This window comes from Pelobates fuscus, chromosome 8 (genome assembly GCF_036172605.1).
Source record: "Pelobates fuscus isolate aPelFus1 chromosome 8, aPelFus1.pri, whole genome shotgun sequence".
In the NCBI taxonomy this organism is placed as follows: domain Eukaryota; kingdom Metazoa; phylum Chordata; class Amphibia; order Anura; family Pelobatidae; genus Pelobates; species Pelobates fuscus.
This window is the reverse complement of record NC_086324.1, coordinates 4,879,038-4,892,690: the sequence shown is the minus strand read 5'-3', so window position 1 is coordinate 4,892,690 and position 13,653 is coordinate 4,879,038. Positions and strand designations below refer to the sequence as shown.

The 13,653-nt window shown below is 41.0% G+C and overlaps 1 protein-coding gene across 1 annotated transcript in view; it reads right to left on the bottom strand.

Moving 5' to 3' along the window:
• Positions 1–699: 699 nt before the first annotated feature.
• Positions 700–13,653, bottom strand: part of SNX4 (sorting nexin 4) — a 35,253-nt gene continuing 22,299 nt past the window's right edge. Inside the window, exons 8-14 of the mRNA XM_063429164.1 lie at positions 13,515–13,576; positions 8,106–8,171; positions 7,861–7,950; positions 7,148–7,247; positions 1,421–1,566; positions 951–1,065; positions 700–815 (exon numbers count right to left, since the gene is read on the bottom strand). Of these exons, the coding sequence (XP_063285234.1) occupies positions 768–815; positions 951–1,065; positions 1,421–1,566; positions 7,148–7,247; positions 7,861–7,950; positions 8,106–8,171; positions 13,515–13,576 (627 nt within the window). The 3' untranslated portion in view covers positions 700–767. The remainder of the gene's footprint in view (positions 816–950; positions 1,066–1,420; positions 1,567–7,147; positions 7,248–7,860; positions 7,951–8,105; positions 8,172–13,514; positions 13,577–13,653) is intronic.

Genomic DNA, 13,653 nt, shown 5'->3' with positions numbered 1-13,653 from the left:
ACAGTGATTTATACAAACACACCAATCGCTGTAATTAGCAGAATCCCAGCATAACTGCCCAAACCACTGGTGTTTGCTAGACATGGAGTATACAGTAAACATACAAAATCTATCTCTGTATTAACCGGATCTTGCATTTCTCATTCAATACAGCTTTACCAAGAAACATTAATAGACATCTCAAGTTTTGTTATTTTACAGATTAGAGGTGAAACGTGAAAGTCACAAGTCAAACAATGGTCAGTGTGGGAGCGTTCTTTTCCCTCTGCTAGAGAAGTGAACCTGAAGGGGTGACACAGGCTGAGAAGGGGGTGTTGGCAAGCAATGAGAAGCTACATTTATCTGTCAGATTTAGATTAATGTTTCTGGAACTCGGTGCACTTCAAAAGATAAGAATAACAAAGGAGCATTAGCTTATTAGTAAATAGGAAGTGGTGATATCAAGTTGGACTTAACACAGATAAAATGTGAATTCTGATCCAAACGTAAGAAATGATCCCCAAAGCAAAAGAATAATCACCATCTCTCGCTGGTAATTAGACGAATGCATTAATCCTATCATTAGGAGTAAAGGGACTTACTCCCATGCTCTTTAAAGGAGAGGGATTGCTGTGAATGATTTTCATTGGAAATGCCTACACAATATTGGAGCTGTGCTTCATTGTCTCTGGTGGATCCAGTCTGTCTGCTGCAGATCATTGCTCTCTGGCTGCTCACAATGATCAGACCCACGGTGTGGCAATATTCACGGAGTGTCATCTCTGTGATCACATCTTACTGAAGCACTCCTTGGCATTTGTCCAAACTTGGATCCCCTGCACATACATAAAAGCACCATATAACAACATGAAATCAGTTAATCTGCATAGTTCATTCACCATGTCTTCCTATCGGACAGGATATGAACAGCTGGAATTGAACATACAACAAACCTGCTTTCACATACGCACCTTCTTGCACATACTGATCTGCATAACTGCATAACTAATCAAAGCCTCCTTTAGGTCCCGATTCTTTTGCTCCTTAAATCTCTCGATCTCCAGCCATGAGTTCTTCACAAAGTCTCTGAAAATAGCACAATGCAAAGTTTAACTAGGAAGCTGGAGATAGGCCCTCTGTGGGCCTTATACATGTCACAACTGCTGCCCGTTTGGGTGTTTGTACATATGAGGCATTTTTTTTGAGAACCGTACAATTCTGGTGGTTATTTGTAGGCTGCCAACATATAGTGCTGCCCTATGTTCTAGGAGATCTGTACACCTAATTTGTGCCCCCAATATGGCAGTCTGTGCTAGTGGGAAGAAGTCATCCACTATTCTACTGCAGGACACGCAGCAATATGTTCAGAGAATGATGGATAATAAACCATGTGCACACAGAGCATTTGCCATTACAGCCATTTATAGAATCATGGCGTTACCTGCTCTCAACGTTGCGCAGTTTGAGTTGCTCCTCTCCCTCCACTATCTGTTCTTCAAGCAATTTGAGCTTGGCCTCTCTCTGCTCTGGTGTTTCTTGACCAAACAACTTGCTGGTCATTCCCTTCAGTGAAAAGGTTCTTATTGTCTGTGGGGAAATCAAGGAAACAGGACGCTCATAGGGAATGCAGGGGTTGTCATTGCACACTACACTTTTTGTGGGAGAACAAACAAGTTCTGTAAGAATGACCAAGTCTGTACAAACAAGGGACACCCCATAGTTGTGATTAACTCTTCAGTTAAAGAAGACCGAGTTGTTGCTATTTGCTTAGAGATTTGGTAAGGGACTTGTTTTTTGTATAAAAGTCTGGGGACATTGTGTATACCAGTGACAATGTGTGATCTGAACTTGCTCTGTATTAATATCGCCTCAATAAAAAAATGTTTAGAATTATATCCAAGAGTGAGCTGCCCTGGTAATGAACAGTTAACATATTTACACATGAGAATCCATTGAGCTCTTTCATCTTCACATCAAATGTTCTGGACATCACAAAGCAATGTTACAGAAATGAGCAATGAAAGAACTCCTAAGCCTATCATGCTCACACACTCCTGGACAAAATACTGACAAATATTAACCCCTTAGTGACCAGACCACTTTTCAATTTTCTTACCATTGGGACGAGGGCTCTTTATATTTCTGCTGTGTTTAGCTGTAATTTTCCTCTTACTCATTTACTGTACCCATACATATTATATACCGTTTGTCTCGCCATTAAATGGCCTTTCTAAAAATACTATTATTCATCATGTCATACAATTTACTATAAAAAAATGTTAATAAAATATGATGGATAAAATGTAAAAAAACACACACACTTTTTCTAACTCTGACCCCAAAATCTGTTACGCATCTACAACCGCAAAAAAACACCCATGCTAAATAGTTTCTAAATTTTGTCCTGAGTTTAGAAATGCCCAATGTTAACCTGTTCTTAGCTTTTTTTTTGGAAAGTTATAGGGCAATAAGTACAAGTAGCACTTTGCTATTTCCAAACCATTTTTTCTCAAAATTGCCGCAAGTTACATTGTAACACTGATATCTGTCAGGAATCCCTGAATAACCCTTCACATGTATATATTTTTTTTTAAAGAAGACAACCTAAGGTATTAAACTTGGGGTATTTTGACTCTTTTCATGCAACCATTTTACCACCAATCTATGCCAAATTAAAACAATAAATGATTGGTGATTTCTTTGACACACATAGCAATTTAAGAATACATGTACGGAGAACTTTAAGGATTACTGCCAGAGAACACCCCATAATATGTGTTCAGCAACATCTCCGGAGTACAGGGATACCCCCCATGTATAGGTGTGTCGGGTTCTCTAGGGGCTTAAACACCTTACTTGGAGGGTGCGCATTCCAGTTTTTCAACTTGGAATTTTCACAGCTGGCCATCATGCACCCACATCCTATTTTGGGACTTTTTTAAGCCGGCCAATGAAATTTACCCCATCACACCATATATTTTTGAAAAGTAGACATCCTAGGGTATTTCAAATAGTGGTATTTTAACACTTTCCATGCACTAATTCTACTACCAGTGTCAGGTCCCCCGCCCCCGCGCTGCTCGCGGCTACCTTGCTTACCTCATCACAGCAAGCGGCATCATCTGGTCCCTGTCTCCAGACTGGCAGTGTGTCTGACACTGCACGCTCCAGAGCAGCTTCGTTATGTGTGTTGCACCCGGTCCTGTGACCTGGCAGTGAGGACCTCAGACCACAAAGGAGGGAAGAAACTCCTCCCACGTGTTGTGGTCAACACTAATTGGAGATTAGCCAATCAGACACCCCCTATGTATATAAGCTAGCCCCCCCTTGCCTCAGTGCCCTATTGTGGTCTTTGGTTTACCATTGCACTTGTTATTTGGATTTCATGGTTTCTGATATTTGGCTTTGTCTCTCATTATTCCGTCTCTCTGTTTCCCTTGACCTTGGCTCATGTTTTGACTATCCTTTTTGCATAGCCTGACCATTCTAAGGATCGGTATTGCAATTCTCTCTACGCTGTCCTGTCTGCGTGTTAGGGTTACCTAGTGAACGTTACAACCAGTCTTTGTCAAACTTTTGGGTAGTCGTTTTTTTGTGTTATTTTTCTCTCACATTGTACATTATGCACGGATTCTCAGTTCCTGGTATGTGTTACTGACAAAGAACACCCCAATATGTGTTCAGCAACATCTCCAGAGTACAACAGTGTCCCCAATGTACAGGTTTTATGGGTTTTTGCAAACTTACAGGGGTCAAATATAATGCTTTCCCCTTTTCCATGTTTGCATATTGAAATTTGCCAGATTGGTTTGCTGGGCCTTTGAGACCGTATAGCAGCCCAGGAATGAAAATTAACCCCATCATGGCATACCATTTGTAAAAGTAGACAACCCACGGTATTCAAAATAGGGTATGTACAGTCTTTTGTAGTAGTCATTTAGTCACAAACGCTGGCCAAACTTAGTGTTCTTTGTATTTCCTATATATATATATAATATATTATAATTAAGGCATTCTATAATATATTATACATATATAATTTCATAATAAGTGTATTTTGAGATATGTGTATACATCTCAAAGTACACTTATAATGAAATCATATATATGCATATGTATTATATATCATAAAATGCTTTAATTATTTTATAATATATTATACATATATATTTATTTTTTTACTTTTTAGCAGCTTGGGGGACCGCCTGACAGCTCAGACAGTCCCCCTGCTGGTAGCTCCTATAATCCTATTGCGGTGATGTGATCACGGTGATCACATGTCCCTGGAGGGCCTGGTGGTCAGAGCTGCTGCAGGGAGACTGCTGGGGTCTCCAGCAGTACCCCCGACTGATCGCCGCGGATCATCGGTCCAGGTAAGTACACGGCTCCTATTTGCCACGGACGTACTAGGTAAGTCTGCGGTCCTTAACGACCGTTTTTTTGTCGGACGTACCTAGTACGTCCACGGTCGTTAAGGGGATATACATATATAATTTCATTCTAAGTGTATTTTGATATAAATCTATATATTTAATATCAAAATACAGTTAGAATAAAATTACATATATTTTTACAGTTTGTTATTTTTTTATAATCTAAATATATACACACAAACACGTGTAATTTTACTCTATTTTACTCTTTTTATGTATATATTAATAAAAAATACACTTGGTATGGCATATATATATATATATATATATATATATATATATATATACACACACACACACACACAATTTATTTTTTTTTTTTTTTTTTTTATTAACTTTATTTTTCTAAACTTTTTCCACCAGCAGGGGGACTGCCTGTCAGTTCCAGCAGTCCCCCTGCTGGCAGCACTGTGGACACCTATTGCGGCCATGTGACCACCCAGACAGTCCCCCTCAGAAGAAGACAGATCGCCGGTGGGGGAACGGCGGCGATCAGTAAGTACATGGTGAAGGGGAGGGAGAGGGAGGGGTTAATTTAAAAAAAAAACAAAAAAAACTTTTAATTATTTTTTACTCTAACGGAGTGCCTCGACCCCTCGAGGCACTTGGTATAGACAGAGCATCGGAAGCCTGCCTGATGGCTTCCGGTGCTCTGCTCTGCCAGGCGCCACGTGCGGCAACCCGGAAGAAGTCAGGTGCCCGGAAGTGAGAGGGGGTATTCCACGATGCCTCAACGTGCACTCAAATTAGCCGCGGACGTATGAGGTACATTTGCGGTCCTTATGGGGTTAAAACAACTGTAAATAGAGAAAGCGATGCTGTATTCATACTTCTTACAATCTACAGATCCTGATTTGCTGCAATTACCCCTTTCCATCTATTAATACTAACAACACTAACATATGCTGAGATGGGAGGAAGAGGGAATAAACAACTATTGGGGTTTGATTGAAGCTTCTTTTCTTAAATTAACCCACTTGAACTCAATCCTTTACCGAGATGATTTATCCACTGGTATCGTGTATAGTAAATCATCGATTATATGGCAATGTTTTAAAAGCTGGTTGAAGTTGAACCATTTCCTAGCCCGATCATTCCTATCTCATGGCTGCAGGAAAAGATCCATTCCGATCTGCTTGAGATATTATTGAGATCGGGATACAGATATTTAAGTGATCTATATGTAAATAATGAATTCTTCTCATTTGATTATTTACAATCTAACCTTAAAATTCCAACTAGCTTGTGGATGGAATATATCAAGGTGAAGACTAGGACGTCCAGTTTATGACATTTGACACCCTGTGAAAAAATAATACGTTCAACTAATAAGCAGCACTTGCTATCAAAATGCTTCAGTCTCTTGAGAACTTTTTAAATCTAAGAACTTGGGAAGAAGAACTCAATCAATCATGGCCCATGGAAATGGATAAACTAATCAAACATGTCTCATATAGGGAGACTTACTTTAAAATCTTAAACAGATGGTTCATAACACCACTTAAGCTTTGGAAAATAAAAAAAGAAGATATATATAAATTCTGTTGGAGAGGTTGTAATGAAGTTGGTTCAGCAATACATATGTGGTGTTCGTGCCCCCATATGCAAATGTATTGGAAAGAGGTCAAATGTGTAATATCTCGAATTGTAGGTGAGAAGATTAAATTAACCCCAGAATTGGCCCTGTTTCGCCTCTTCCCTAGTTACCGCTCAAAATAATTAAAACCTTTTTGTTTCATATTTTATCGATAGTGAAATGGGTGATTGCTGTAAATTGGAAAGGAGGAAGGTTGCCAAAGTGGTCAGAAGTGGAAAGGGTAATGCAAAGAAATAGGACAATGGAAAGAGATGACGGTCATTTAGGTGCTCATATAGTCCCAAAGTATAGATGGGCTCTTTGGGATGACTATTGTTTGGCCCTTGGACAAAACTCTTTTTAGTTACTCCCCCTTGTCGGCCCACCTCCCCAAGGAATCTCGGTATAATGTATGTGGTATGTGTGTGGATGTTGAAGTATGGGTTTTTTGGGGGTTCTCCTTTTAGAGTTATTTTTTGTACGACTCTTTACTCCTCCTCTTTCTCCTGTATTTAGAGTGTCCCAATCCTTAGCATTGAAGATAGGCATACTTTATAGGGCTCCCCCATATTTTGGGGTTTAATGTCGACCAGGGTTAGGGGCAGCTGACTGTGATAAGTATAGGAAAAAGGGGTATGAACTTGGAAGTGAATAATCGATGAAGACTTATAAAGGGAATAGCTTATAACCCAGTGGGTTATTATAAGTACTCATACATTGTCAATTGATAAACTGTTCGTTGTCTTTGTTGTTTGTTGTCTTTGTACTTTTGTATTATGGGTCAAAGTAAAATTATTGTAAAGTATTTTTTTTTAATGTAAATTAATTTTATATACTTTGTGATAAAACTAATAAAAATACAATTTAAACTAAAAAAAAAAAACTAACACCACAACCTTTCTAGACAAAAAAATTGTGTATCTTTACTTTTCTTACAACTTTCAGTGTTGTAGGTTTACAAAACAGATTTCTTAAGACAAACAAAATCCAAATAAATAGATAAAGGACAGCAGTTATTGCAGGAATGGCTAGATTGTAGACCGAGTGAGATCTTTAAGATTCTGGGATGGTATTACAGAGTCCATAAAATCAGTACAGAGCAGATTATATGGTTTAGATGTTGCTGGTCTCAGGAATATATATAACAAGACAGACGTACCCCTGTTGCCAGCTCCTCGCTCTGTTGTTTCTTGGACGCCAGATCCAAGGCAGACATCTCCAGATCATATTGCATGAGTTCGTGTTTCCTGCACACAGCCCTGAAACCAGAACCATTAAACACTTTAAGCGCGCGCACAATGCTTTTTTAAAGTGTGCTCAAACACTGCAAACATTTAGCCAATCCGGTCATTAAAATATACACAGCTTAATGGGCTAGTCCCAGTGGGAGGGAAATTGGAGATAAAAATTCCCATTTACAATGCAACAGTGTATTTGCCCAATTTCTAAATCACAGCAAGTGATCACACAACAAGGTGAGAAGAAACAGAGAAAATATAATTATTGCACACTGTCCATGAACTGGCAGGAAGCAGGATGTGGACAAAGCTACTATAGAAGGTGCTTCCAATCTTTTGGGCTACAGTAAGAATACGGAGAAATCCTGGTTTAAGAGTTTTCTGGAAACAACCCGATTAATGTGCATTTCATACAAACCATGTACACAGTTTGTATCCACTGAACGCAATAAATGTGTAATTATAGCAAGCTCTGAATGTACAAGAATTCCTGTAGAAATCAAAATCCTGTGACACCAGCTCCTCCTGATAACCGCATGACAGCAACTGGTAACATCTCAGACACGGCTCTTACATGAAGCAAATTAATCTCATTAAAGTAAAATACCAACCAAGTGGGAATATAAGATCGTACCGCAAGGCTTCAGCGTAGAACAAATACTCCTTAAGCTGATCGGCGTAGTGTTCCTCCTCTTCCAGAATGTCATCAATTGACGCAGCATACCTGGTGGACAGTCACCTCAATCAATCAATGCAAACATTACATCCCACACTGAGGGTTTCTGCAATTCCCATTGACTAGATCACTTATTATTTACTCACAAGAGTACAACCCAACTCATATTTAACAGACAGCTCTCGCTATCGACCACTACTCACACATCCATGTGATGTCCTGCACTCTGAAGGCCGTCTCCCATCTCCTTCTCAATTGCACTCCACTCACTATAAACAAGAAAAGAGACCTCAGCATTACTTGCCTGTATCATATACAAGAAATTTGGGATTTTTATTCTTAGCACCACCGGCACTAAATAGCTGGTGTTCAGAGGAACGATGGAATAAAGGAGATACCAACAAGTGCTCCAGTAGGAAAAAGACGGACCAATATCTTGGAGAAAGTATTCAATAACCCCTTGATTAAAGACATTATAAGCCAGTTAAAACCCAATCTGATTGATCGATGTAATTAAGGACGGACAGACTAGCTATAGCAAGCAATAAATTACAGACTAGTTACAGTTAGTAATGAATGAGTTAGACTAGCTGTATCTAGTATTTAAGGATGGGCAGGCTAGCTGTATCTAGTATTTAAGGATGGGCAGGCTAGCTGTATCTAGTATTTAAGGATGGGCAGACTAGCTGTATCTAGTATTTAAGGATGGGCAGACTAGCTGTATCTAGTATTTAAGGATGGGCAGACTAGCTGTATCTAGTATTTAAGGATGGGCAGACTAGCTGTATCTAGTATTTAAGGATGGGCAGACTAGCTGTATCTAGTATTTAAGGATGGGCAGACTAGCTGTATCTAGTATTTAAGGATGGGCAGACTAGCTGTATCTAGTATTTAAGGATGGGCAGACTAGCTGTATCTAGTATTTAAGGATGGGCAGACTAGCTGTATCTAGTATTTAAGGATGGGCAGACTAGCTGTATCTAGTATTTAAGGATAGGCAGACTAGCTGTATCTAGTATTTAAGGATGGGCAGGCTAGCTGTATCTAGTATTTAAGGATGGGCAGGCTAGCTGTATCTAGTATTTAAGGATGGGCAGACTAGCTGTATCTAGTATTTAAGGATGGGCAGACTAGCTGTATCTAGTATTTAAAGATGGGCAGACTAGCTGTATCTAGTATTTAAGGATGGGCAGACTAGCTGTATCTAGTATTTAAGGATGGGCAGACTAGCTGTATCTAGTATTTAAGGATGGGCAGACTAGCTGTATCTAGTATTTAAGGATGGGCAGACTAGCTGTATCTAGTATTTAAGGATGGGCAGACTAGCTGTATCTAGTATTTAAGGATGGGCAGACTAGCTGTATCTAGTATTTAAGGATGGGCAGACTAGCTGTATCTAGTATTTAAGGATGGGCAGACTAGCTGTATCTAGTATTTAAGGATGGGCAGACTAGCTGTATCTAGTATTTAAGGATGGGCAGACTAGCTGTATCTAGTATTTAAGGATGGGCAGACTAGCTGTATCTAGTATTTAAGGATGGGCAGACTAGCTGTATCTAGTATTTAAGGATGGGCAGGCTAGCTGTATCTAGTATTTAAGGATGGGCAGGCTAGCTGTATCTAGTATTTAAGGATGGGCAGACTAGCTGTATCTAGTATTTAAGGATGGGCAGACTAGCTGTATCTAGTATTTAAGATTGGGCAGGCTAGCTGTATCTAGTATTTAAGGATGGGCAGGCTAGCTGTATCTAGTATTTAAGGATGGGCAGACTAGCTGTATCTAGTATTTAAGGATAGGCAGACTAGCTGTATCTAGTATTTAAGGATGGGCAGACTAGCTGTATCTAGTATTTAAGGATGGGCAGACTAGCTGTATCTAGTATTTAAGGATGGGCAGACTAGCTGTATCTAGTATTTAAGGATGGGCAGACTAGCTGTCTCTAGTATTTAATAATGGGCAGACTAGCTGTATCTAGTATTTAAGGATGGGCAGACTAGCTGTATCTAGTATTTTTTTGTAATTCTTTATTTATGTCATGCATGGATTCACAAACAGATTTGCACAGCCACAATAGCTGGTGCAATCTTATCAATAAACAATAGTGAACAACAGTGTGGCTTTATGTACAGTGCACATTTTTTTTTTTTTTTAAACAGTGGAGGATTATCTTGTGAGCTGGAAGTATATGTCTAGATTGCGCGTCTATTGCATATTTACCATAGGATGTACTGTCTAGACTGAAAGTAAATTATAGCAAAAGAAATAAGAAATAGATTGAAATACACCACAAGTAAAACATTTTCTCGGCATTCGTGAGACATATTAGTAAATTAATAATAACGAAGAAGCCTAACAATGATTTTGTTTGTAGAGATAGTCAAGATAAGGTAGTTCGTTTAAGTAGGGGCACGTTGTTAATTTATACATCATGCAGGCTAAACAGGCTAGACAGTATAAGTCTGGAGTAACTAGTGAGGGGAAGTTGCTAGACTTGGTCATAGACCCGATGACAGGAGTGGCAATTTAAACAAGGCAGGAGTATTTACATCTTACATGCACATTTTACGTGTTAGGTTATGGTCTAAGCATTAATAGATGACAGCATGGGCAGACAAATCATGGACATAAATGGGAAAATTGTACAAATGAATTTAAAAAAAAAATAAAATAAAATAAACAAAAAAAAAAAAAGGTGAAAGATAAGCTGCAGCAAACAATATGTTAGCTGTGTAGCCTGGTGTATGCTCAGATTTTAATTTTAAACAAGTATTGTTCATTGCCACCTGCGTGTGGAACGAGAGTCCATGTATTGTGAGCTGGGTCGTGGTAAAATAATTATTGTAATCAACATAAGCGTCCTGCCTTATATTGGGTCTTAGGCTCTGTGGGGTCAGCCGATGCCGTGCCTGGGCTGTATGTATCCCCTCGGTGTGCATGGACTCACAGCCCTCACGATTTGCGGCAATGTAGTGGTCGATGGGTTTAATGGCCGTTTGGCTGTATGTAGTGCTGGTGTCACCTGCCTCAGGTCGGGGCAGTGCCTTGTTCGCTGTCTGGATGTTGGCGCCTTTCTGGGTCTCAAACCCTTCAGATTCGTCTGCTGGATCGGGCTGGTTCTATCCCTCCAGGACATAGGTCGCTGGTGAGTGTGTCGTGCAGGTTTGCTCCGCGGTGTCTTCCGGGTCCTGGGCCCCGGTCTGCGGTTAGTCCTCTTGTAGCTCGGTTGTGATCCCGAGGGGACTCCCCGCTGATGCTTAGGTGTCGTAGGCTTAAGGGTAGGAGTAGCACCCGTTGCCCTCCGCTGGGTACCTCGTGGTGGTATGTACACCCGTGGCTGCATTCTGGCTTCCAACCGCTGCCAGAAGGAGGTGAAGATTTGATTGAGTCGCTGCTCAGTTTCCAGCCAGGCAAGTTGTGCGCAAGTCGTGTGGGCTGTATCCGCCATTTTAGGAGGCTGTTTGGCTGGAATTGCCGGTCTCTTTGTAGTAGTCGCTTTCCCATCGCTTTGCAAGGGTATCTTACGGGGGTAGACCGGGATGACCCCCACCGGCCCAGAGGGGGGGGGACTGGGGCTCATGGCTGGAAGCTTTGTCGGTCGTGGCATAAGGAGATCGGCCGTCTCTCCAGTGCCCGCCATCCAGGTAGGCCTCACCTTCGTGTCGGGTGAACGGGGTTCGATATGCCGCATGGTTGGTATCTACATGTACCCCCCGGTGTCACTGCACGCTGGGTGGCCGTTCTGGCCCGATTGGGTGTTTTGTTTCGCTTAAAAAGTCGGCTTTTTGGCCGTGGATCGCAGGAGCTAATGCGTTGAGCGTCTTCTCTGTTCCACGGTCAGGCCCCGCCCCCCGCTGTATCTAGTATTTAAGGATGGGCAGACTAGCTGTATCTAGTATTTAAGGATAGGCAGACTAGCTGTATCTAGTATTTAAGGATGGGCAGACTAGCTGTATCTAGTATTTAAGGATGGGCAGACTAGCTGTATCTAGTATTTAAGGATGGGCAGACTAGCTGTATCTAGTATTTAAGGATGGGCAGACTAGCTGTATCTAGTATTTAAGGATGGGCAGACTAGCTGTATCTAGTATTTAAGGATAGGCAGACTAGCTATAGCAAGCAATGAATGATAGGCAGACTATTTATAGCTAGTAATTAAAGGAGCACTATAGGGCCAGGAACACAAACATGTATTCCTGACCCTATAGGGTTAAAACCACAATCTAGCCCCCCGGGTCCCTTCATGCCTCCCTAAAAATAGCAAAATCTTACTTGTATTCACGTCTGAAGCTGCTAGCTCTGGCTCTGTTTCCTTTAGACCTGCCCACTGCCTGCTGACATCAGCAGAAGTGGTAGCCTGATCAAATCACAATGCTTCCCCATAGGATTGGCTGAGACTGACAAGGAGGCAGATCAGGGGCAGAGCCAGCATGATTCAAACACAGCCCTGGCTAATCAGCATCTCCTCATAGAGAGATGAATTGAATCAATGAATCTCTATGAGGAAAGTTCAGTGTCTGCATGCAGAGGGATGTATTTTAGGCAGCCATGACCCAGGAAGGATCTCTAACAGCCATCTGAGGAGTGGCCAGTGAAGTGATCACTAGGCTGTAATGTAAACACTGCATTTTCTCTGAAAAGACAGTGTTTACAGCAAAAAGCCTGAAGGGAATGATTCTACTCACCAGAACAAATTCAATAAGCAGTAGTTGTTCTCGTGACTATAGTGTCCCTTTAACCCCTTAAGGACCAAACTTCTGGAATAAAAGGGAATCATGACATGTCCCACATGTCATGTGTCCTTAAGGGGTTAAAGATGGGTAGACTAGTTATAGCAAGCAATGAATGACAGAGACTAGTTATAGCTAGTAATTAAAGATGGGTAGACTAGTAATAACTAGTAATGAAGCTGGGTATTTCTACTTGCTGTCTAGTTTAACCCCCTGTAGCGGAGTAGTAGTATTATCCACGGTATCTCCGCTGGTAGACAGGATGAAGCAGGTAAAATGCAGGTAGCGTAGTTACAATCCTTTTCTCCCAAAAACTAGACGACACATAGCTTGGATGTTAAAACACTGGCATCTCACCAGTCACACTCTTTATTGATTACAGCTTACTTTAAGCACAGACCTCCGCAGGGGGGGCTGCATTCCACACAATACACTTCCCTTAGTCCCAGGCAGGAGGGGGTTGGGTTACAGATAGCCATCTCCTGCCTTAGGAGATACCAAGCAGTACACAGGAATACACTTTACATCATATTACATTCATGGGGGGGGTTACACTTTAAGTGGCTGGTTTGGCCACAGATAGGAATAGCAATGCAGTAATAGCAAGATATATACAAGTACATTCTGTAAGTGGCTAGGTTTGCCACACCCCCTAAGGACCAAACTTCTGGAATAAAAGGGGATCATGACCTGTCATACATGCCATGTGTCCTTAAGGGGTTAAGCGATTATTGCTAGGGGCAGGCAAACTTTAGGATTAGTTTGTGTTTGGCCAGATTTCAGACCGTGTACTTTATTTAGATAAAATGCATCTGCGTGGTCTTTATACGCTGTGTTTATAGAGATGGTTTAACAGTTAAAAGAAGGCGAGCGATAGAACTAACCTGAACACTCTGCCGTAGTTACCATGTACTTTGTACACGCCGTATAGCCGGTCAGCCACCCTCTGTAACACAAACACAAAGCTTACCAGACTTAGAGTGACAGACAACACTGGTTTATCCACTAAACGGTGATACGTTA